This window comes from Siphateles boraxobius, unplaced genomic scaffold, assembly GCF_051911475.1.
Source record: "Siphateles boraxobius isolate OS27281-9 unplaced genomic scaffold, OSU_SipBor_1 115, whole genome shotgun sequence".
NCBI classification, from domain to species: domain Eukaryota; kingdom Metazoa; phylum Chordata; class Actinopteri; order Cypriniformes; family Leuciscidae; genus Siphateles; species Siphateles boraxobius.
The window spans coordinates 129,144-155,000 of NW_027508717.1; the positions used below are offsets into that span (position 1 = coordinate 129,144).

The window sequence follows — 25,857 nt, forward strand, 5'->3', positions numbered from 1 at the left end:
AAGACATTTATTTCTTCATTTATTGCATTTATTTGGTTCACTTTAAAACACAGAAATGCACAATAAATATGACATTCACTGACTACCATACACAACTGGACAGTGTTTGAAATCAGAGACACTTTTTAGAGTGAAACACTTGTAAACTTTTTTTTTTTCCCCTACATGGATCACATAATACGGTTTTGGAATGAACACGGTTAGTTAATGCCCACAGATGCTGTCTAGTAGTGAAATGAGTGACATTTCCAAAGATCTCAAACTATTCAACCAATCAGACCTCGTGAATCGGCTCACGCCGTTCCAAAGATGTCACGGCATAACAGGAAGTGACATCGGTCAGTGAGTGATTGCATACACAAACCCACAGTGAAGTGGTGAACCTGATTTGCTAGAAACTCAAGCAACGTGGTTACTAGTGAAATAGTGTTCAAAAATAATACTGGCATCTCTTTATTTCAAGTGCTTCCCTTTTAAATGAACTAGAAAGGTCCCTAAAATATCACAAAACAGTAAAATAATCATCACGTAGCGAATATGATTATACGTCACATTCAATATAAAAAAAACTTAAATACAAAAAGAAAACAATATAAAACATTGGAGAACAAGGCAAATAAAACACTTTGGTCAAAAATAAACTATTCATAGTACGTATTTCCAAGAGGACGCATTTCCTTTTTACTCGCACTCTCGTCAAACAAACATGAAAACGCACCGAATGAACTAAACGCATCAAATCACCACGAATGTAAACAAAATATTTTCAATTTGAGCAACTGACCCCGACGCAACAGATTTGGCCAACGAATACGGTTCTTCGGCTTCCCGAGTATCATACACAATCCAGAAAACGATTCCTCTCCGTTCACGTACACAAATGTGTTTATATATTGGTTATATTTCAGCAGGAGAACGTCTCTAGAGAACATTGCATGCTGGGATGGCGTCGGAGGTTAAAGCCGTCTCTCTGCACTTCAGTCTGAAGCTCAGACCAGGAGAAAACTATTAAAACCACGTCATCAAGTGTGACTGGATTTGCACAAACCACACCAAACGGCCTCGTACAGTACGGGATAAAGCGACGCCCATTTCGTCGTATGTCATGCCGTGAGCGTGTCGAAGCGTGTCTCAGTGCGCGTGGGTACGTTAGCGTGTCTATGTGTGCTCACTCGAAGGCCCACACCTCCAGGTTCTGGACGGTGAAGTCCTGTTTGGAGGACAGTGGCAGGTTATTGAAGGTGGAGCACTTGGAGGTGGTGCCGTGGTAAAGGTCAGCGTCCAGCCACAGGCCCAGATGACCCCTGGGAAGCAGACAGCGTGTGTTAAACATTGAGGCGGCGAGACACACGCATGTAAGGCAAGTTAGCATGTTTCTGAACTCACCCTCCTCCTCCGATCTGAAGGGAATCCGTGTTTCCTTTCACAAAGTAGGAGTTTTCACCCGTCCAGCGGTACACCTGAAGATAAAGGTCGAGTGTCATAATTTAACTGTTTTTTGAACTCTGGGTTGGTTACTAAGGCATTGCCATGTGGTTGCCAATGTTCCTGAGTGGTTTCTAGGGTGTTAGTAGGCAGTTGCTAAGGTGTTCTGGGTGGTTGTCTGGCGGTAGAAGATAAAGGAGTGTCATTATTTAAATGTCGAGTGTCATTATTTAAATGTTTTTTTGAAGTCCGAAGGTATTGAGGCCTGATTATCTAGGCAATATAAACAGATTTTCAGTTTGAAAGGATTTAGATATTGCTATGACGATGCTAGGCAATTGACCCTTCGCTAAGCACCGCCCTTCCTAGTTACTGTTGCTACGCCTGTCAAGCTTTCGCGCATGGCATGTCTATTACAGTGTGTATGCACCGGTGTGAGACATTCCCAATGAGATAATTAGTCATTTTTGGCGAACATGTGAAATATTTGAGAGAGCAAGACAAAAGGGACTGCAGTGTGCATTCGAGGGACATATCCAAGACATAATATGCAACCGATTAGCGAATTTCATAAATTTTAATGAAATTCATCTAATTTCATAAAAATTGAAGCTAAAGCCTATAGTCCCAGCGCAAGCAGCCGCCGCCTCATACGCTGACCAATCATGGGAAACACACACATTGAGGAACAGCTGTGTTCGTGCACAGCAGGGTAAGTGTAATGTGAAAATAATTAATAATTATAAATCAAACAGTTTATCCATAAATCTTGTGGAATAACACTAACACCGGGAGAGCCGCGATCGGATTGGGTTAAAGTTACTCAGTCAGGGGTAGTATAGGCCGTCGATTAACAAAATGCTGAAATCTATTTTAAAGTATGTCAGTGAGCCTCCATCTTGTCTTTAATCGTCTTATTTTACGTTACAATATATGCATTATGAACAAAGAACCGTCATTATTTCCAACATCCAAGCAATAGGTGTTTTTGTTAATCCTGTACATGTAGTTGTGAATGGGGTCTCACACACTGCTTGATCACGCACATCATTTCTCCCCTTGACATTTAGATTTTCGGGAAGGAAAAAAATTCAACTCCCCGTCCAAACTTTTAGGATACCAGGTATCAGATTTGCACAATCCATACGCACAACGCTTCGGCATGTTTCCCTCGCTCGAAAGCTTGCCAGACCTCCCGCGCCTAGTTACGGTTGTTAAGAAATGATTGGCCAGTGGCGGTTTTCGGGCGTGGCTTAACGAAGGGTCAATTGATAAGGGGTTCTGCATGGTTGCTAGGGACCTCTGAGGGGTTGCTAACCTGTTCCAAGATCGTTGCTAGAGAGCTGGTGGGTTACTGGTTACTAAGCCGTTGCTAACATTTTCCGAGTGGTTGCAAGGGCATTACTGTTCTCTGAGCGGTTTCTAGGGTGTTGCTAGGGAGTTGTTAAGGTAAACTAGGTGTTAAAATTTTTGACAATGTCCTGGCAACGAATTAGAAAACATTTGCAACCGCCAAGCAACCACCAAGAACACCTTAGTCTGGGTGGTTGTCTGGCGGCTGCAAATGTGTTCTGATTGGTTGCCAGGACGCTGCCAAACAGTTGCTAAGATGTTCTGGGTGGTTGCCAAGGCATTGCTATGCGGTTGCCAATATTTCTGAGTTGTTTCTAGTGTGTTGCTAGGCAGTTAATAAGGTGTTCTGATTGGTTGCCAGGACATTGCCAAATGGTTGCTAAGATGTTCTGAATGATTGCTAAGGCATTGTTATGCGATTGCCAATGTTCCTGAGTGGTTTCTAGGGTGTTGCTAGGCAGCTGCTAAGGTGTTCTGGGGGGTTGCCAGGTTAAGGCATTGCTATGTGGCACTTGCAAGGACATTTTTCATTAATTTTGTCCTTAAAAATCTATGTAGTAACACACCTTGATCTCCGGGCAGAAGCTGTAGAGGAAGGTCTCTCCAGTGCCATAACAGTGCTCACTCACTCGGAAAGGGTGAGTGGAAAACGCTCCAAAAATCTGCAGGAGAAAATTATGAGTTTTTAAACAAGACATCATTTTCACCGGTTTTATACCAACAGCGTAGCGCTGGGCAATATGACCAAAAATCCATATCAAGGTATTTTTCAAAATTATACCGGTTTCACGGTATATGATGGTATATTTTTCAAGCATGACTGGGTGTTAACCACATTTTCTACTCATTCAGAGAGGAAATACTGCTATAGATTGACTTAGAAAGCCCTGTTTTACTGTCATGAGTGAATATTGTAGAAAAAATACAGACTAGTATCAATACAGGTTTGTAAGGCATCACAAAATGATGCCGTTTATAAAGAGTTGCAGCAGGAGGCGCTGTAGGAGCGGTTTCCACGGTAATGTTCCCCATAAACGCTGCTTTATCAGGAAAGATAAAGAAAGATTCATTTGAAATAACATCGAAACGTATCTAAAGACCGTCAGTTCACTTCAGATACATTCATATAAAAACACCCGTGCCGCGTTTTTTCCCCCCAATTCTCACGTTTATTCTACGATGTCAAAGCCTTTTGGAAAGCTTATTTGTGGCAGGCACTGGCAGTGTTAATACTATGAACCAATATAATTTGACAGCTATTAATTATAGTTTAATCTATCCATCTTCACCATCATGTTTAGTAACACACACAGCTGTGCATCACCACAGTTACAAATGAAAAGACCCTCTCAAACAGTGTCGCGCCGCGTTCCCAACGCTGTTAAAGCGACATACTCCGGTATATTAAAAATGAATATCATAAAAAAAATAAACACCGGTATTCGGTATACCACCCAGCACTATAAACAGTGTGTGTACCTGGTTGTCCATGTCTTTGATGACCATCAGCACGGGGCAGTCCAGCTCCATCAGGTTTCTGTACAGGGTTTTCAGGCTGGTACCGTGTACGACCGTACTGTAGACCAGGCGCCACGGATAACCCTGAACACGCGCCGGCAAACGAGTGGACAACTGCAGAGAAGAGCATCAAACCAGTCAAGTCAGCTTTATTTATATAGCGCTTTTTACAATACAGATCGTCTCAAAGCAGCTTTACAGAGATAACAGGAAAATAATGCAACAAAGTTTGTTTCCAGACGAAAATAGCCTCATAGTCCAGCTTTAAGGGATAGGTCACCCAAAAATGAAGCCAGCCAAGGTGTATATCTTCTTTCAGACGAATACAATCGGAGTTATATTAAAGCTACACTGTGTAGGATTTTCTCCCATCTAGCGGTGAAATTGTATATGACTACCAACTGAATATTACTTTCTAGTCCCTCCCATTTCGAGGTGTTTTAACTCATGGTGGCCGTAGTAGTAGGGCTGCACGATTAATCGCACTGAAACCGCACGCGATTTGGCAAAGGCTGCGATTATTTTATGCGCAGCTTGTCAGAGCAGTGCGGCTGATCGGTAGTAAACGCTGCTTCATCTGAACACCAGAGGGCGCTCTAACGCAGACAAGTCAAATACGCCCCGCCGTAGAAATACAATAAGCACATCATTCCAGGAAATCCCTATCGCTGTAGCTGAATAAACAGAAGATTGAAACGCTTTGTTTGATTAAACATGACTTATAAACACACAACTGCTTTATTCTGTGTAAGAATCACATCATCTCACAGAAGGATGAGCTCAACTGTCGTTATGAAGTGAGTTTGGAGTAAAAGCATGTTATTAAATGTTGTCTTTAGTTAGACAAGAGGTTCATAAATGCTTGTGATGTTTGACGTGTGTTGCTTTTTCAAATGCACGTTATAAGCGACTCAAACTCACAGTGCTTTCAGATGGAGCAGCGTTTACAGAGCCGATCATCACGGACAAGCTGCGCATACAAAATAATCGCAGCATTTGCGATTTCATAATTGCGATAAGCCAAATCGGTTCAAGTGCGATTACATGTAAATTGCGATTAATTGTGCAGCCCTGGTTGTGAGTAATCTCCCCCTCGCATTCGTCACGGTGCCACTGACTGTGGAAGCACGAAAGACGAATCTTGAATTTCCAGGTATGTCCCTCTTTGGCTAATGTATTTCCAAGATGGAGGCGGAACATGGCTGCCGCCATTCGAGCGACTCGCTCGTAGGTATTCTGAATGGCAGATTCTGCGCTTACGAGAATATGATTAGTTGGTAGAAGTATTTACACATTAATAAGCACATCATTTTTGTGTTTTTTGCAAAGAATAAACTTAAAACAATTACACAGTGTAGCTTTATAAAAATGTCCTGGCTCTTCTGAGCTTTAAAATGGAAGGGAATTGGTGTATGTCTTTGGAAGTCCTTCAAAGTGCATCTACTCATGATTAAAGTGCTCCACACTGCTCTGGCGGGTTAATAAAGGCCTTCTGAAGTGAAGTGATGCGTTCGTGTAAGAATAATATCCGTATTTAAAACTTTATCGACTAAAATTTATTCGATTATACGCATCAATTTACGCCAAAAGAGTAACACTTGAACTCATGCACGACGTAAAAGCTAGTTATTTTAATCGATAAAGTTTTAAATATGGAGATTTTACTTACACGGATGGATCAAAAGCCTTAATTAACCCCCGGTTAATAAAGTTGAGGTGAAGTTTGATGGACTTTCAAAGACATACACCCATTCACTGCCATTATAAAGCTTGGAAGAGTCAGGAAATGTTTTAATATAACTCCGATTGTATTCGTCTGAAAGAAGAAAGTCATATACACCTAGGATGACTTCAGGGTGAGTAAATCATGGGCTAATTTTCATTTTTGGGTGAACTATCCCTTTAAGTAAGTTCAGTGATGTTTCATTTTTGTTGTAAAAAAGTTATTTAGTTAATTTATATACACTGCCGTTCAAAAGTTTGGGGTCGGTAAGATCTTTAATGTTCTTAAAAGAAGTCTCTTCTGCTCACCAAGACTGCATTTATTTGATTAAAAATACAAAACAAACCCAGTAATAATGTAAATCAGCTGTTTTCTATGTGAATATATAGTAAAGTGTAATTTATTCCTGTGATCAAAGCTGAATTTTCAGCATCATTACTCCAGTCTTCAGTGTCACATGATCCTTCGGAAACCAGTATAATATGATGATTTGATGCTCAAGAAACATTTATGATTATTATCAGTGTTGGAAACAGTTAATGACATTTTTATTTCAGGATTCTTTGATGAATAGAAAGTTCAAAAGAACAGCATTTATCTGAAATAGATTCTTTTGTAACATTAAACACTACCGTTCAAAACTTTGGGGTCAGTAAGATTTTTATTTATTTAATTTTTGGGGGGAAATAAATAAAATAAATCAATACTTTTATTCATCAAGGAGGAATTAAATTGATCAAAAGAGACAGTTAAGACATTTATTATGTTACAAAAGATTCTATTTCAAATAAATGCTGTTGTTTTTAACTTTGTTCATCAAAGAATCCTAAAAAAAATTGTAAATGACTGTTTTCAACATTGATAATCATAAATGTTTCTTGAGCATAAATCATCATATTATAGTGATTTCTGAAGGATCATGTGACACTGAAGACTGGAGTAATGATGCTGAAAATTCAGATTTGATCACAGGAATAAATTACACTTTACTAGATATTCACATAGAAAACAGCTGATTTACATTGGAATAATATTTCACAATTTTACTGGGTCTGTTTTGTATTTTTAATCAAATAAATGCAGCCTTGGTGAGCAGAAGAGACTTCTTTTAAAAACTTCTTTTAAAAATCTTACCGACCCCAAACTTTTGAACGGCAATGTATATATGTATATATATATATATAGCGGCTCTGGAGAAAACCATGATGTCATCGTCCAGCTCAGTTCAGTTCTCATATAATGGTGTCAATGCAGGAGATCAATAATATTGTTGAATATTAAATTACTAGTCAAACTAGTCACAATGATCACCACTTTTCACTTCATAGCAAACTAGTCAAACAAATCCCAATGGATCGTTCATGAGTCTGTGGTTGAAATGGCAAATAACGGAGACCTTCTCGATGTGTGTGTCCTCCAGGAGTGTGCTGGGGTCCATCAGCACCGGAAGAAGATCTACAGGCTCCTCGTCCTCGAAGCTGAAGCTCTGCCGTCTCTTGGCCTCATTAATCGTGATGATCTAGGAGACAAACATGTTTCCAGGGCATGAAAAAAAACGTAGTTTTCATATTTATTGAATCCTTTTATACTCTGCTTGAATCTGATTGGTTGACGAACGTTGTAAGGTGTGCAGTTAATTTCAGGGAAACGCAGGACTAAAGTAGTTCCGGCAAGTTTTGACCGCATTACAGTTCCGTATCACTACGCCAAATGATTTCAATTATTTCAAAGGTCTTCACAGCCAACAACAGCAAAAGACACTGACCAAGAAAATAAACATAGTAAACAACAGGAAAAAAAGAAATTATTTTGCCACAAAATTACATTTATTAGGTACGAAAAGCACATACTCTCTGTCTCTCTCTCAAACGCATAATGCCGCTGTTCTTGAAGCAGATAAACTTACAGTTTCACTATTAGTCGAGACTTTGCTGTCGAACACTGAGAAACACACACAGGTAATTCACACACACTTAATCCCTCTCTCTCTCTCTGTAATAACTGCATTAATAACTGCATTAATAACTGCATTAATCTCCTATCAGTGGCTCTAAAATGATGTTTTGGACTCAGCAATGGAGGCGTGGGATGAGATGCGTAAGAAATTAGTCCCACACACAAGAACATTTTAAGGACAAAAACCTGACAAATATCTTGAAATAAATCATCTGAACAATGTCTTGAGGTGTGGTGCCCGTAGCATAAGCAGAATAATTGACTCCGGGCTGTTGAAATATTAGAAAATAATGCACACCTGAGGATTTTGCATTATTTTCTATGAATTCAACATCAATTATTCCTGTAGGAGTTTCTCTCACGTGTGTTGCTCACCTCCCAGCTGCGAGGAACCGGGTCACTGAAGAAGTTGTCGATCATGGTGAGCTCGTCTTTCTCCACGACCACGAAGCCCTGCTCCTGAGCGTCCTTCCCGTACGCATCGGGAGACCACTGGATGAAGAACGAGTACAGGTGGTCCACTCTAAAGCAGACGTTTGGTTAGGAATGTACACTCATATTAAACACACACACACAGGGATCGACAGTGTGAGAGTTTCACTCGTGTTCGCAACTAAAAATAGATGTGTGTGAAGTGTAAAATGTTTCAGGAGCACGTGTGTGAAAGTCCTTAAAAAGTAATGTTTTAGGAAGTTTAAGGTCATTAAAGATTTAAAGGAACACTCCACTGTTTTTTTAAATGGGGCTTATTCACCGTCTCCCCTACATTCAGATAGCTGGGCAAAGCATTTTTGTCTCAGTGCATGCATTGTCTTAGTTTGGTAGCGCCGACGCTAGCTTAGCTTAGCATAATGAATGGAATCCTATGTTGTCAGGTAGCATGTCATGAGTAAAAGTGATAAAAAACAAACAAACAAAAAAACCTAATTACTTCTTGTGGCTTGCGTATTCACAACGAGTACAAATAGCAATTCAGATTAAGACTAGGTGATTTCCTAGGCAGAGATTGACTTGGGACTATATTAGGGTGAATCACAGGCGAAGCACTGATACTTGGGCGCAGTCATATCACACAACAGCTGAAATCCCCCAACTTCCGTCACAGTGCTTCACCTGTGATTCACCCTAATATAGTCCCAAGTCAATCTCTGCCTAGGAAATCACCGAGTCTTAATCTGAATTGCTATTTGTACTCGTTGTGAATACGCAAGCCACAAGAAGTAATTAGGTTTTTTTGTTTGTTTGTTTTTTATCACTTTTACTCATGACAGGCTACCTGACAACATAGGATTCCATTCATTATGCTAAGCTAAGCTAGCGTCGCCAATCCCAAACTAAGACAATGCATGGACTCATAGGCGCCGATTTATGTTTTCCTCCGTGGGTGCTCATGGGCGCACGCCCTTTAAAAAAAAAAAAAAAAAAAAAAAAAAAAAGTAACGTTAGGCCTAGTCAAAAAAGGTTTGCATTTCAGAACCGAACGAGAAGCGCAGCGCTGCGTCTATGACAACTCGAGGTAGCCTATCGCACACCGGACGCGCACTTTGTCAGTTTATGGACAGTAATATTGTAATGTTATGTTTAAGGACATTATGGAATTAAGATAATGTCTGTAGGCTACTATGTTGAACAAGGTCCTATAGCCGGTCGCCGCCGGTGTGTGTAAGTTACACTCATAGAGAATAACGTGTTCGAATTTTAAAAGACATGGCAATACGCGGCGCTGCGCTTCTCGTCCGGTGTGCGACCCCTTTTAGGAAATGGGCAGCCGCCGACACGAACGCACACACCCATTAACTTGATAATAAAAGCCGTAAAGTAGGCTATCTTTCAACTCAGGACCATAGCTCAGGACAGCGCCACTTCTCACAAATACAGACAGGATTGGAGATCAAAAGTTTAACTGACGATAACCGCGATCAGTGGCGTTTTCATCCGAGAAACGCTGTGATTGGTGGATATGATATGGAGCAGGCGACTGACAGCGACATAACCAATCACAGTGTGACAGACGCTTCACATAGCACCAACTGCAATGTTTAATTGCTGGCAGTCTGGCACACACGTGGACGCTCGGTATTTTCCGTGGGTGCTCAAGCCCCGGAGCACCCACGGTATCTGCGCCTATGCATGCACTGAGACAAAAGTGCTTTTGCCCAGCTATCTTAATGTAGGGGAGACTGTGAATAAACCCTATTTCAAAAAACGGTGGAGTGTTCCTTTAAATATCTTAAATGGCATGACAAACTTCTTAATTATCATTTTAAGAGATCTTAAAAGTGGAGATGAAAAATTACTTTACGAGTGAAAACGCGGTTCTACGCTCTCATGGTCACTCACATTCAACTGGCCAAATATATAAGCGACTTCTTGAAAAAGCAGATAATAACCAAACGTAGAACGAACCAGACCAGTGTATGACCAGTGTATTTTGGGCTTGTTTGTAATTGTACGTTTTTTCCAGAGCTTTTATTGCTGTTTTTAGCTACACAATCAATTGTAACTGGCATTTAATTCAACACAAACTCTTTTAGCATTTGTCTGGACAGGCCAAAGTTGTGTTGAATTAAATAGAAGACTAAGAACATTATTTAACAATGTTATTCAATATATAGATCTACTAATATCGGCACAATATATATTAGTGCTGTCAAATCTATTAATCGCAGCTAACATAAAAGTTTGTCAATATATAATATTTGACTGTGTGTGTGTGTGTGTGTGTGTGTGTGTGTGTGTGTGTGTGTGTGTGTGTATATATATATATATATATATATATAGATACACATACACATATACACACACATATATTACATATACAAACTTTTCTATGTGTATTAATGGATTAATCGAGATTCATCACAGCTAACATAAAAGTTTGTAAATATATAATATTTGAGTGTGTGAGTATATATATACACAATTTTTTTTATATATTAATCGATTAATTGGAATCAAACACATTGTTTAGGAGAAAAATCAATACATTTATTTAGCAAGGATACCGGTACAATAAATTGTTCAAAAGCGACAGTAAAGACATAAATAATGTTAAAAAAAGATTAAAATGTCAAATAAATGCTGTTCTTGTGAACTTTCAATTTATGAAAAATCCTGTTTTCACAAAAAATATGAAGCACCACAACCATTTTCAACATTGATAATAACAATTATCTAATTATTAAATATAGTTTGAAGCAGAAATATTTGAATCCTAGTATACTTTTTATATTCTAATAAATGATTTAGCTTATAAATGCCTTGTATACCTTTATTATGGAGAATCTCGTCATACCTTTCTTGCGGCACAGCAAACCAATACTCCGGCTTCCGGCCCCTGCCCGTCAGTGAGTGGGCGGGGCTTGAGGTCCGACCCGTGGCAAACGACTTCCTCATTGGCGTCCCCACCTTAAAGCAGAGGAACATGGGCGGCGCTTTGCTCTTTTCCTCGTTGAACAGCAGCATGTCTGTGAATCACATCGGATATCAGCAAAACCGGCCTTCCCTCGCGGGTCAAAATGACCCGAAGCCCTAAAAGTATACTTTTTTTTTTTTGTCAGAAGGCTTATTTTATTTCATTTTGGTCGTTTTTTTGGCAGATTTTTTGTTATTTTTTTATTTACCTGATTTGACCAATAAATAATAAATTCAAATTTAAGCACATTCTTTCAACATAATTTCAAAATAACTAAATTTCATGCATAACCCTATTAATTCAGCTCTAAATATCTTACTTTGTGTGTCTTTGCCGACCTCTTGTGGAAAATAAATAATATATCATGATATTTCATGGCTCTAGATGGCCTTATATCTCTATATGGAGCAGATAAGCTGTTCCTCTGGGTCCTAAAGTCAGTTTCTCTTCAGTGTGCATTCAGATAAACATGTAGGTATTATAAAATAGTTTTTTGGTAAAGTTTTAGCATTTCTAGTTTAAATTTTGTGCAATTTTTAGGTTTTTTATGTACTGAAGCAGTCCTCGCATTCCATTCATTCCTATGGGGGTCAAATTGATTTGTCACTTTTTGTTATTTCAACCACAAAACTCCTCGAATCCATTCAATTTTAGTTTGTGTATTCGTGATTAAAGTGTGACAAAAGTCCTGGCGTCTGATGAACACTCAAATTTTTAAAACATTTCTCAAGTATGTATTCAGTATGCATTCCGATACACATCTAGACATTATAAAATACTTTTTTGGTAAAGTTTTAGCAGCATTTTTAGGTTTTTCTATGTGTACTGAAGCATTCCTCACATTCCATTCATTCCTATGGGGGACAAATTGTCCTGCGAGGGAAGGATTTGTTACTTTTTTAAATTTCAATCACAAAACTCTTCGATTCCATTACATTTCTTTGTGTATTTGTGGTTTAAGTGCGACAAAAGTCCTAGGGTCCTGGACCCCTCTGATTAAAACTCAATTCATAACAGTTAAAAAAGAAAAAAGAAAAAAAGTGTTTCGGGTCAAAATGACCGGGTTAAGAGACTGAAGCATCATGTTGATTCTGCTCAGAGCCAAACGGGATCTTACGCAAGAGTTCAACCTTTGTTTGTTTTTCCAATGTCACGATCAACCTCTGCTGAGACGCGCACACACACACTGAATCAAACACACAAGCTCTAACACTAGTGCACTGCCTACATACACAGCATTTACACATTTTACACACAAAATGTTTACATATTTCTCTGGGAAATATTATTAAGCAGCATTGCATATGTTTTGTAAAGAAGGCAATCCCAGAATGCATTGCATGGCTCTCAGAACTAGAGAGAAGTGATATTTAGTCTGCAATTACTTTACGGACTGGTCTAAAGTCGCATACAATTAAGATTATATTGTTATTATTGTTAATATTATTGTCAGTATAAGTGTTGTTAATATTACTATTATTATGCTGCATCTACTACTACTGCCACTATTATTATTACTAATATTACTACAAACATTAAACTTTTTATCACTTAAAAAAATATAATAATTAAATAATTAAATAAATAAATAAATAATCAAAAATGTTGTTATATAACACTGGAAAAACCCATTCATTAAAGTGATTACTGTATCTTTATACACTACTATACATCTAGCTGTTTTATCTTTTTTTCTCCCCTCTATGTGTACTTGTGTGTATATGTCATTGGTCTATTACTTTGTATATGCAGCTATGTATTGTTAATAAAAAAAATGCATTGCAAAAAGCTGTTTTTATGTTTAAATAACTCTAAAATGACTATAGACAGTAGACAGCAAAGCAGCTCACTAGTTTCAGAATAGACCGCATTAAGGCATTATGCATTCATTCTCTACGCTCTGAGAAAAATTATCAAGCACTACTGCATATCTTTCATGGAGAAGGCAATCCCAGAATGCATTGCAAAAAGGCTGTTTTTACTTTTGAATAACTCTAAAATAACACAGTCTATGTAAATAGCAGATAGTAGATAGCAAAGCAGCTCACTAGTTTTAGAGAGTGCATGTTCAAAAACTCCCCTTGGCTGTGATTGGTCAATCAGTCCTGTCAATCAAAATAAAACTCACCTTGGATTGGTCTCTGCATTGTCTTCACGAGCCACGACTTCATCTCAGCCTCACTGGCCCGTCTGCGTTTCTCCGCTTCGGAAAGAAGCTCTACGTCTGAGTTTGGTCCCTTATTGTCCTCAACATTTGGTCCAGGCGGACTACATTTCCCAGAATCCTCTGGGGTCACCTTGCTTTTTTGGTCGTTTTCGATTGCAAAGACACCATTTACTAATGTTTCACACCTTGTTTTGGTCACTTCCACGGCAGCCTCCTTCCCATCATGCACCAGTGCGGGAAGAGACCGTGGCAGATCCGCGTTGTAATCCGTGGAACGGTTGTGAAGCCCTTCATCTTCCTCTTCCTCAGCATTAGGAGACTTCATGGATTTGTCTTTTTGGTCCATTGACATCCGTGTGGGTGTTTTTCTGTGCTCCTGAAGTGACGCCCCCTCCTGGCCGGGGCAAGTAGTGTTTGAGTCGCTTTGTAGCAACTCTAGTTCGGTAAAACCTTCATCCGATGGGGATTTGTCAGCGATTTGGCTTTCTGATATCTCAGAGACGGCCGATTCGATATCGTCTAATACGATTGGGCGATTAGGCGCTCCGAGAGCCTCGTAACGACTGAAAGGGTTCAGATCTCGTTCTGAGGGAAGCTCTTCCCACTCGCCAGGCCTGTATACCGGACAGAGATCCCGCGGTTCATCACTATTATCACGGATCATCATCATCATCATGAGGGAGAAAATGGTGAAAATAAAAGAGAAAAACAAACAAAACATCCAAAATGATCAAACGTAAGACAACTGAACAAAACAGAACATGACAAATAAATATGACAAAACTTAGGTGATGTTTGGTTTCAAAATAGACTAAAATGGGACGAATGAAAAAATGGACTGATGTTTGAGAGAAAGAGGACTTTAAATTAATATTTAAAGTGACAAACAATTTTGATTCGTCCTTAAAAATAAAATGCACTACAAATGCATTTACAGTAATAGACTTACAATTTGAGTCTATGTGACGAGTGTGCAGGGTGGAGAGGAATAAATGCTTAAAGGGACTATAAGTAACTTTTTAGGTAATTTATAATCTAAAATCAATATTTTTATTCATAAATATGTCCATAATGGTGTAGAAATACCTCTGCCAATTATCTGATTTATCCTCGTAAACGAAGAATTTATTATCTTTATATACATGGGACGGGTAGGTCCACGGAGGCTTCCATGTCGTTCCGCCATCTTGAAAAACTATAATAGCAGAGAGGGACAAAAAGTACGGCAACACGTTTCCACAACGCGATTTCGTTCAGAGCCAGCGTCACGTGACTGAAAGCAGCAGAAACGGAGGAGAGAGCAGCGAGAGGCGCTTGTCACTTTTATTATTTTTAATGGCGGACCATACCTATGCCGAGCCACTGAATAAGAAATCCTCTTCGCTAAAACAGACCAAAAATGATCGTAAAAGGAAACGTGACCGGAGGATACAAAAAACACGAGTGAATGTTGGGATTGCTTTTTCCCGGTGGAAAGAGCTAACGCAGGACAAAGAATTCAGAAGAGACTCGAAGTCTTGCTTTCTCCTTGACAGGTAAATCAATGTTACAGTCTTAGGCTATGTTTACACGGAAACGATTCTGGGTGAAAACGTAAAAATATTTTATTGGATGTGCCTTTCGTTTACACGGCGACGGCGTTTTGGAAGCTTAAAAACGCAAAAAAGTGAAACCACCCTCCAGAGTGGAAATCTTAAAAACGCTCCACCGTCGCGTTCCCATCTAAACAGTAAAAATGCAAATCTGCTCACTGTGGCTCTCGTCGCGTACGTGTTTACGTCACAGGCATTCGCCATTACAGGAAAATAACCCCAATATTCCGGATTATTTCCATACGTCGGACCTTCAAGTTGCCATAGCAGCTCTGATAAACGTACAAGAGTCTTTTCAGCAGTTGTACAAAATATTCTCAGATATTGGTGTTGTTGTGTCGCAGTGCTTCACATCGCCACCTAGCGGCCTGGAGTGCATACTACATCGAATTTCACACACCTTTGCGTCATCATATGCACGCGGATTTCCCCCCGATAACGCTCGTCTAAACGCAGAATAAAAAGTGATAACGCAACGCCACTTTTGCGTTTTCTCTTCAGATCGTTTCCGTGTAAACATAGCCTTAATTACAAGGTTTTTTTAATTGCTTGGTTGTGTACTTTATTATATAGACAGAAGAACATTTACAGTTAAAAGTTAAACAGGCTCTTTGATGAATAGCAGCTATTGAGTAAAGTAGAGAAGGCGCTAAATAAAGTTTGCAAGTTTACCTTTGTAAGCTAGAAATTCGATACAAATATATTTTAATCGAGCATATGATTGTTCTTGCATTGTTTGCATAGCTAAGTCTACTTAAATCTTTATGTTATCTGATATTTTCTGTTATTTATCATTTATACTGTGACCTCACATTGATTAATACAGACGCATAAATTCTGTATGTAGCTCTTGTAGCTGCCGGGCATCTTTGTCGTCGTTGTATTGACTCTCACTCTCCTCCTCTTCCTCGTCGTCTAGATCCCACTGATCCACTCTGTCCTCTTCCTCTACTTCTTCCTCTCCCTACTGGTGAATCATCTGATGATGATGATGATATCTAACGATGCACATACTTCAAAAAATATAACGAGTAAACGAGGCATAACTGCTAATTACAATAGTTCATGTTTTTGACACTCATTACTTCATACTGTAACATTCGTTTGTTCGTTGTGTCAATTTGAAGTTTGTTTGAAATAAACCTGTTCACCCGAAGGAAAACTCGACGAAGTGCTATTAGAAGACTTCCTGTCATAGCTTTTTGGTACATAACGGCTACCGTAGATGCAACACGCATTTGAAAACGCGAGGCGCTGGAGAGCACAATTCGTTTGAATGCAAAATACAATTTCACCGCTAGATGGGAGAAATTCTTACTTAATGTCCCTTTAAAATATGCAATATTCACATCTCTAGATTCTGGAGTTTCATTGCTTGGGAAATTAGCACAATTCCTCGGATAAAATTGAAAAACGATCCTGGTCTTGTTTTTTTGTGGCTCGCGTCCAAAACGCAGGCAACGACACTTGCACTGGATGCTATAGGTTACAAACTGTTAGATGAAATGCTTATGAGAGGGGTTAGTGTGAATCAGTGGTATATAGAGCAGTGATAGACCCCCTTTATCCCAAGAATATATTTCAGGGCTCCTCTTCACATTTAATTCTTGTTGTTTATTGTTTATTTTAGGGATCCAAAGATCTTTGAAAAAAGTATTTTCCTATGTAGTTTGTGTATCTATATAGTTTTTCGTAGTATTGTCTAAACATCCCATTTATTTTTTTAGTTTTCTGTTATTCTGCATCCAGAGGGACTTTAATCGCTGGGATATATCCTTTTATGGATATCTTTTTAACTATCCTAGTGAGTAGGCAGTTATGTTTATTACCCATTTCAATATTTCAATCTTGTGGATAATATATCCCTATCTGCCTTCCTGATTACTGTATCTTCATACATTATTATATCTATTATACATCTAGCCGTTTTTGTTTGTTTTATCCTTTTTTTCTCCCCTCTATGTGTACTTGTGTGTGTATGTCATTGGTCTATTACTTTGTATATGCAGCTATGTCTTGTTAACAAAAAAATTTAAAAAGAATGCATTGCATTGGACATTTAATGATGTTATCGCTCTTGTAAGCTTGCAGCAAGGATGATAAAATGTTTTGTTTTTAAACAAACAATATATTTATTACTATAACCAGATATGTTTATGCACAAAGAATAGCGTATAATATTGAAAATACTATAACAAAAACATCAGTAGGCCGTTTTGTAATTTAAAAACGATAGCCTAGGAGTAACCTATTAATTGGCCCTATTTGAAAAGCAATAACAAAAATATCAGTATATTCAGAAAAATAATTAATATAGGCTATTACAAAATGACTGGTGTCTGGCACCTCAATACTTGCATGTTATTTGTGAGGCTTTATTAATCAGTGTGAGGACTGGGTCATTATGTCTATGAGGAGTCACTGGGTTACACCGCAGCGGTGCGACCCGAACCAGTGTAAAATAGTCCCAATATAAACGCTTATTATAGGTGTACCATAGTGACTCAGGATAAGACAAAAACACAGTTTGGAAAATGGATTTATTATGTACTCGCTCATTATATACATTTTGTAAATTTGAAAATCACAAAAAAAGTTACGGACTGCTGCTTTAATGGTCACCGTTCAACACTTTTCAAAATATGACGCGACCCCACAAAGAGCTCGCTGACGCCCCCTTGTGGGCCGAGACCCCCGTCGGGAACCGATGGCATAGAGAGATCTTTGCAGTTTTGCCGCAGAAACACTGGCTGCTGTGCTTATGGGTAATGCATCGCAAACATGCTAGTTTTACATGATGTGAAACTGCTCCGACAGCAGGGAAGATAATGGGCTATTTGCTTTTGACGCGCCGCTCGAGTCCGGTGTAGAGAGGGTGTTATATGATGCTCGGGATCTGTGATGATCATAGTTTGTGTGTAATCCTGAGTTCATCCTGATGGAGATATTTAAAGAAGCCTTAAACTCCAACAATCTTTTGGAAACGGGGTGTTTTAACCACACAAACAGCTCAATTTGAATGAAGCGCCCTTTCAGGGGTGCAAATATCTGCAAAATGAATCAGATTCATTTCCCGCCCCAAGAGTAAATCCTAACGTGATTGGTTGTAGCGAGAACGTGCTGCGATTGGTCAGCTCAATGTGGCCGTGATCTGATTGGCTTAAGTTAACGGTGGGTGGAGTCACTTATCCACTTATTTGTGGATTTTTCTGCACGTCGACGCTAGAAGCGTTTTAAAATCCACAAATCCGTGAGGAGATTCATAAATGCACAGAAAGCGGTTCACAAATAAATGCCAGGCAGAGTTGTGTTTGTGATATAAAACATTTGTAAATATTTGTTTTTATATGCAAATCTTATTTGTGAGTATATAATTTTTTTTGTGAATCTCATTAAAAAAAATTGTGAATCTCAATCTATTTATTTGGAATAATGCAACAATTCTAACCCCATAATGCACCGAGCCTTCAGAACTTATGGTCTCCGTTAAAAGATCACTTGCCTTCGGATTTGAGAAAAATAGTTATGTGTGTCAATCAAGGCTGTTCCTCCTTCTGGAGGCGGGCTTATTCTGATGTTTTTTTTTTGTGTTCTAAAGGACATTATAGAATTATGTTAATGGTGATGATAGAGATATATAAGGGTGTTTTTCTGTAGGTTTTGATTGCTAAACTTTGTGACTAACCTTGTCCCCAACATTATTATTTATAATTAGTATTATTCTTATGTTTATTATTGCTACTCTAGTCCCTTTATATGTTTATTTATTATTTATTTTGAATACGTTTATGCATGTATTTTATAATTTATACACTATCTTTTTTGCTTTGGAGTTGTTCCTGTAGTTTATTTGAAACAAAACTCATGTCACAATATTGTGAAGATTTTCGGGTTAAATTACTGCATTTCTATTTACTCCGGGAAGTTACATTGTACATTGATCATGTTAACACTGAATAAACATGTCAAAAGAAAAGAAGACACTGGGCTTTTTCTGTAAGTGTGTGGTTAAAAAGAGGCTTTTTGGGAATGAATGAATGAATGAATGGAGTGAATAAGCAAATAAATGAAAATAAATAAGAAAAAAATTAACATTAAAATCAATAAATCAAAAAAACAAATAAATATTGACAATAAATAAATTAAAATACAAATTAAAATCAATATATCATAAATAAATCCAAATAAGAGCATTTAATAAACCAAATGGTTTTATAAAACATAAAAAAATTGTGTATATATATATATATATATATATATATAAATAAATTTAAATAAATATATCATTAAAAATGGAGAATAAGTTCAAATAAATGCATTTAATAAATTAAATAGTTTCAATCAAAATAAATGAATAAATAAACAAATTAAAAACAAAAAATACACAAATAAATTAAAATAAATATATCATTAGGGGAATAAATAAGTTCAAAATAAAAGCATTTATTAAGTCAAATATTTTTAACCAAAATAATAAATAAACAAATAAATAAATAAATAAATACAAATAAAAAAGTTAAAAATAAATTATTTTATTTATTAACTAAAACAAATGAATTAAAATATAAATTAAAATAAATAATTAACCCAACAACTAACTGGATTTGTATTGGTTACTACATTGTTAAAATATCAACCTAAATTAATTTAATTTGATCTATGCACCAATAAATATTTCCTGAATCAAAACCGTGACCTGATACAAACTGAACCAAGAGACATTAGAGCCGTTAAAACTCCTCAAATGAACAAGACACAGGCAGTAGCTGCTCACAGATTACATAATAAAAGCCTTACTTTTATATAATGCTGACACTTAAAGGTGCAGTGTGTAAATTTAACACACCTGAGGACGGTGTATGTAGATAGAAATGCCTCATTCTAAGGTAATAAACATAACATAACAAAGGTTCATTAAGTAACATACATAGTACATAGTCATGTATATGATATTGCATTTCTGTCAACAGATCCTCCTAAATATTACACAATGCACCATTAACCTTAAAACCGCGAACACAAGCACATAAACATGTTAAAAGAAACGTAAAAGATTTTTATATGCTCCTTTTTATAAGATGTAGCATAAGCCTCTGATGTCTCAGTGTGTGTGTGTGAAGTTTTAGCTCAAAATACCCCACAGATAATTTTTTTTATAGCATGGAAAAAAATTCCTTTTTTGAGGGTGAGAAAAATGCGTAGATTCGTGTGCGTCTCTTTAAATGCAAATGAGCTGCTGCTCCCAGCACAGGGGGCGGAGCTTCAAGAGCTTCTTAGCAGAGCCACATAGAGCCCTTTGTTGAGAGGCGGGGTTTATGCAAATGTTATGGTTTGTGATGTCACTAACCCGGGACGAAGCTCCTGTAGTCCCTATCAGTCGTTTGTTGTAGTCCTTAAAAAGTGATTTCTGTAAAAGAAAATATCTCCCTTTGCTTTGAACTTTGAGTGTCGTGACTTTGCATATTTTGTTTGTGCTCAAACAGCAACATTACACACTAACCACAGGCGTATCTATCGGTAAGTGGGTACGCGGTTGCTTACGGGCCCGGAACAATCAGGGGCCGCGTGACTGGAAGATATTGATTGACATCGCATTTTACTACTTTTAGTCTGATCGCATTTTACTTAATCACAAATTTATTTGAATAAATAATGACATCAGCATATTTTTACTGATCATTAAATACATGTGTGAAACTAACAATGATGGATTTTGGTGCAATTTGTTTCGAATTGGGACTGGGGAATCCCCGGGTCTATAAGTGAACATGCGGATTGAGAGCAAAACAGTAAAAACGTTGAACTTGAGACAGACAATATCGATATGGAGTCGTCGTCAAATTACAAACACAAAAGTGGCTTTCAAAAGCAAAAACGAAAGAGGAATTCGAAAAATTAATGAGTAAAGCTTCTTTAGGGGGGAGGGAGGTGGGGGTAATGGACAACTTCGCACAGAGTAAAGCCCGGAAAATGCAGCTATTATGTAAGTCAGCATCTTTTTTTATGTATTTGGACCTAGACCTTTTTGCTTTTTTTTTGTGGTACGCGTTAGTGCTGCACGATTAAACATATCGCAATCGCGATGTCAAGTTTATGCGGTTATATGACGCAAAATGCTGCGATTTTATATGAAATAGCCTTAACTTAATAACCTTAATTTTTGTCATAATTTGGCTAGTGTTACATGGTCCCGCTCTTATTCATGCAAATGCCTTAAACCGTTAATGCGCGACAAGACAAAAGAGAGCGCGCTGCCTGTGAACGTCCTGACTGTGAGTCACAGAAAGACGCGCGCCACTATCATGCGCATGCACAGACCGCGCGCCAGAATGCAGTTCTCTTTCGTGCTTGAACGAACAATAACGCACAATTATGCCAAAATGTCTTTGTCGAGTATCTTCATAACATAAGAGCAGTCTTATGATGGACGTGAAGAGTCGTGAGAGAATGAGGCGCGTGTGAGATCCGTCTCTGTCAGCAGCGGCCGCTCTTAAAGGGACAGTACACAGTAGCCACTCATTATCTCTGTCGTTAAAGTTAATCAAAGAACAAAGGGAACTGAGAAAACACTGCTCTCCACTAAAGAACTTTTGTAACTTTAATAAGGATAAGTCTATATATAATTTATAATTTATGCAGCACAGGCTGTTTGATACCTTTATTCAATTTCAATATATAAGCTGTTATATTTTTTGAATCCTAATAAATGTTTAAAAAAAATTGATAGCTTTCAATTGTAATGACGGAATCACTGTAATGTTGGATGGCTATAATTAATGTTCAAAATTGTGTGTGTGTGTGGGGGGGGGGTTATCCAGACATCAGTGGCCTATTGATCATTATAGGTGTTATCAACCATTTAGTTGTTGCTAGTTTGAGTTGAGAAATACACATTTCAGAATGATCACTAATCTGTGTGTGCATTTTCCTTGAGATTTTCCTGATTCATGAAACCATTTGTTTATATAACGCAATCGCAATATTGACTTAAATAATCTCAATATGACATTTCCCCCAAATCGTGCAGCCCTAGAGCGCGTAGGCTACTCCTGATTTTGTCAGTCATCTCATCTCTTATATGCTGTGTCTTTATGATCATATCCTGTCCTATTCATGCTAGCAACTCGTGGACATTGGGTCATCACGTGCTTATAATCCTGCATAAGGGCCCGGTGTTTGCTCGTTACACCACTGACACTAACTAAAGTTAGAAAAGTTAAATCATAATCAACCAGCCCTTTAAACGAAACGTAAAAGGTTTTGAAGAAGATAAAGGGAAAGAGTGTTTTCTTACGATGGCAGCGCGTCCTTGAGCTTCATGCGGGACACGTCGTCATACAGGGCGACCGACAGCACCTCCTCCATTGGGCAGATCAGCCCGTACTCCTCACACCCGTTCTCGATCACCAGCGGGTCCGACTTGTGCGGGTCGAACATGATGTTATTGGGCGTTATAATCATCACTCCTCCGACAACACCCTGGAAGAAACCAGATCTCAGGAGTCTCAGTTAAAGTGTTCCTGCATCACGAGCAGTGTCGGGTGAGTTACTCAAAAAAAGTAATCCACTACAAATTACTAATTCAAAATTGTAATTTGATTACATTACTGATTACTGCATGTAAAAAAGTAATCAGATTACTAATTACTTCACTTTCAAGTTACTTTGAAAACCTATTAAAACTACAAGAATACACAACAAAGTGAAACTCAGTTCTTTCCGTAGTTTAATATTGCAGGCATCCCAAGTCTCCCGGAAGTCCCGGTAATTCATTAAAGCGCACGCTCATTAACTGACGCAGCCGGCAAAACGTGATTAGAAATGCATTTTACTAAATATTTTTTTCTTAACACATTTTTAAAGCAAGTAACTTAATTTTATTGACAACAGTAACTGTAATCAAATTACATACATTTAAAATGTAATGAGTTACATTAATGCGTTATTACGAAAAGTAATTCGAATACAGTAATGCGTTAAACCCAACTTTGATCACCAGTAGGGCTGAATGAATTTGAACAATTCCGATTCCAATTTCGATTCTGCTTATCGATTCCTAATTTCGATTCCAAAAAGGTTAAAAAAAACAGCGTAGATATCATTCACATTTAGTCTTATTGCAAAACATTTAATTTAAGCTGAATATCATGAACAAATATCAACAGGCTAAATAACACTAACGCAAGGAACTTATTTAAAAATGCCATAGAAAAACAACTAGCCTAACTTATATAAATTTCAAGCATTATTAAAAACAAGTAAACACTCAGTAATTAAAAAATAGCAACAAATAGATAGTGAACAAAGATATGATTTTTACGATAAGATTTTCAGGTATTCTGGTACAGAAACTGAAATCAAATGTAAAATAACTGCACTTTATAAATAAAATTTACATTACAAATATAGTTACAAAAGATATTCAGTGAAGAGCGAGTGAATTTTCTCTTTGTCTTTTGTCGTTTGATTAGAGTTAATATAGAGACGGCAGGAATATTAGTGCTGTCACTTTAAGAGCTGCACGGATCCAATATACCGATACACACTCACACAGAAAACAGAGTCTCTCGCGCTTCAGTGGTTTTAAGTCATATTGAAATACAAAGGACTCATTAAGAGGAATCGAAATTTTAATTTAACAAGTTTCCGATTCCTGACCTCAAGTATTTCTGGAATCGATTTTCGATTCCCGAGCAGCAGAGAAGATGCCATATTGAGTGAAAATGTGTGTCGTAAACGAGGATGACTGGAAATACATTAGTTAGAGGAAGTGGATCACTGTATCCTATAATAGGCAAATTACACGTCATAAATCGAGCGGTTTACTTCATTAAATACAGCCGACAGCTTTAATACTACTGAAATCACACACACATGCTTCAGCTTCGGTTTAGTATCATTGAGATACAAATTGAAGTTTTTATTCATATTTTTTCTCTTTTCATTTTAAGTTAGTTTTAGTAATTTTGCTGTGTGTTTTTATCATTTTTATTAGTTTACACAGCATTCGTTTTTTAATCATTTCAGTTTTAGTTATTTTAGTGCATCAAGTTAAACTAAATAAAAATGATAAATGTTGGTTTGGCAACTATCTGAAATTTAAGTACATTTTTTTTAATGATTTTAGTTTAATTTAACTATAATGCTTGGAGAACCAGTAGCGAGCTGTGAAACTTATCATTTTAAAATAAAACACTTACTAAAATAAGAATATTTTATTTGTTAACCTGTATGTGAGATGAACATTAACCGACATCAGAGAACCGTGAACATGTAAATATGTTGTAATTAAATTATTGAAATATTAACCTCAAATCTCGGAAGCACTTGAATAAAATAATTTGGGTTAAAACAGGATAGCATAGCTTTGAAGAACTGTGTTAGTTAGAATAATAATAGAGCTGAGTGAGTGAGTGGAGGCGGGGCTCATTTGCATATTTATAGAACCACGCATACTAAATGAGGCCAGGGTGTCGAGTTACATTCAAGATATTTTAAAGCATGGAGAAATCTGTTTTCAAGGAAAAACGTTTAAATGTGACATTTTGGTGATCAAATATGAGTTTTAAGGGATACAATTATTGACTACAGGGGACTTGATATATAAACTAATATAAATAAATGCATTAGACATATTTTTAATACCTATTTCATGTTAACTAATAAACAACACAAATGTATCTATATTTTTTAATGGTTTTAGTTAAAGGTGCTGTATGCGACTTTTTCACTCTACTAAATCATGAAAAATACCGTAATAATATGTTTGCATATATTGAGGAAACATGCTGAGCTCACAAACTCGTTTCTCTGAAAAACACTTCTATTCTACAGCCAGTGATTTTACTTTGAAATGTGCGTTTCCAGGCTGGAATGTTTGTTATTGTTTTGGTCTGTGATATTGCATGTTGCCAATTTTCATTGTTCACTGCGCTCGTTCCTGTTGCGTGTCTCAAACTGGTGACCCGTGTGAGCGTCGAGTCTGTGGAGGCGGGAGAAACGACGATCTACGATATTTTGAATTCGGCTGCAGTTCCGATTTCAACCACTAGTTGTCGTTCTTACAGACTGCACCTTTAACTATAATATGAGAATCAGTAGTGAACTGCATCATGGGACCCTCACCATGCCATCAGTGAAGTACTTGCAGCTCATCTTGATGAATTTGACGGTGGCCGGACTCTCGTCTTCAGAGAGAGGAGACGCTTCTCTGCGCACGGGCCTGCTCGATACACCGACCTGTCTCACACACACACACACACACACACACAGACACAGACACACACATGCACGCACACACATACACGCACGTGCACGCAGACGCACACATGTTTGCACACGCACGCACACACATAAACGCACGCACACACATACACACACACGAGACAGACATAAAATAAATAGATTAGTCAGCAGAAACTCATTAATTATTCATGATGTTTATTATCACTGACAGCAAAAAACTCAAAATGCAGTGCACTGGAAATGTAAGCACTTAGTTTGAACGTGCTGATATACTTGAAGTGAAACCGAAGAACGAACTGGTGTGAAACAAAATCAGGCCAAATCGAAATTTTTTTTTTTTTTTCGAGAAAAGATACAGAAAGCAGACCTTCAATAATTTTGTAAATCAAAGACACTTGTAAGTACACGCAATTACATATATACCAAAACCAAATCAAAGTTCTTTTGGAGTTTGAAACGCTCT

General features: G+C 37.6%; 1 protein-coding gene across 4 annotated transcripts in view; it reads right to left on the reverse strand.

The window, feature by feature from the left end:
- Nucleotides 1-6: 6 nt before the first annotated feature.
- The window catches only part of ncoa7b (nuclear receptor coactivator 7b), a 43,308-nt gene continuing 17,457 nt past the window's right edge, over nt 7-25,857 (reverse strand). For 2 of the 4 annotated variants that reach the window (XM_077200010.1, XM_077200011.1), the window contains exons 7-16: nt 25,275-25,388; nt 22,444-22,628; nt 13,519-14,171; nt 11,271-11,442; nt 8,351-8,498; nt 7,416-7,538; nt 4,258-4,410; nt 3,345-3,440; nt 1,387-1,460; nt 7-1,304 (exon numbers count right to left, since the gene is read on the reverse strand). In XM_077200010.1, coding sequence (XP_077056125.1) covers nt 1,169-1,304; nt 1,387-1,460; nt 3,345-3,440; nt 4,258-4,410; nt 7,416-7,538; nt 8,351-8,498; nt 11,271-11,442; nt 13,519-14,171; nt 22,444-22,628; nt 25,275-25,388 — 1,854 coding nt within the window. In that variant the 3' untranslated portion in view covers nt 7-1,168. Of the gene's footprint in view, nt 1,305-1,386; nt 1,461-3,344; nt 3,441-4,257; nt 4,411-7,415; nt 7,539-8,350; nt 8,499-11,270; nt 11,443-13,518; nt 14,205-22,443; nt 22,629-25,274; nt 25,389-25,857 lie in introns of all 4 variants that reach the window. The other 2 variants (XM_077200008.1, XM_077200009.1) reach the window with 1 other exon arrangement.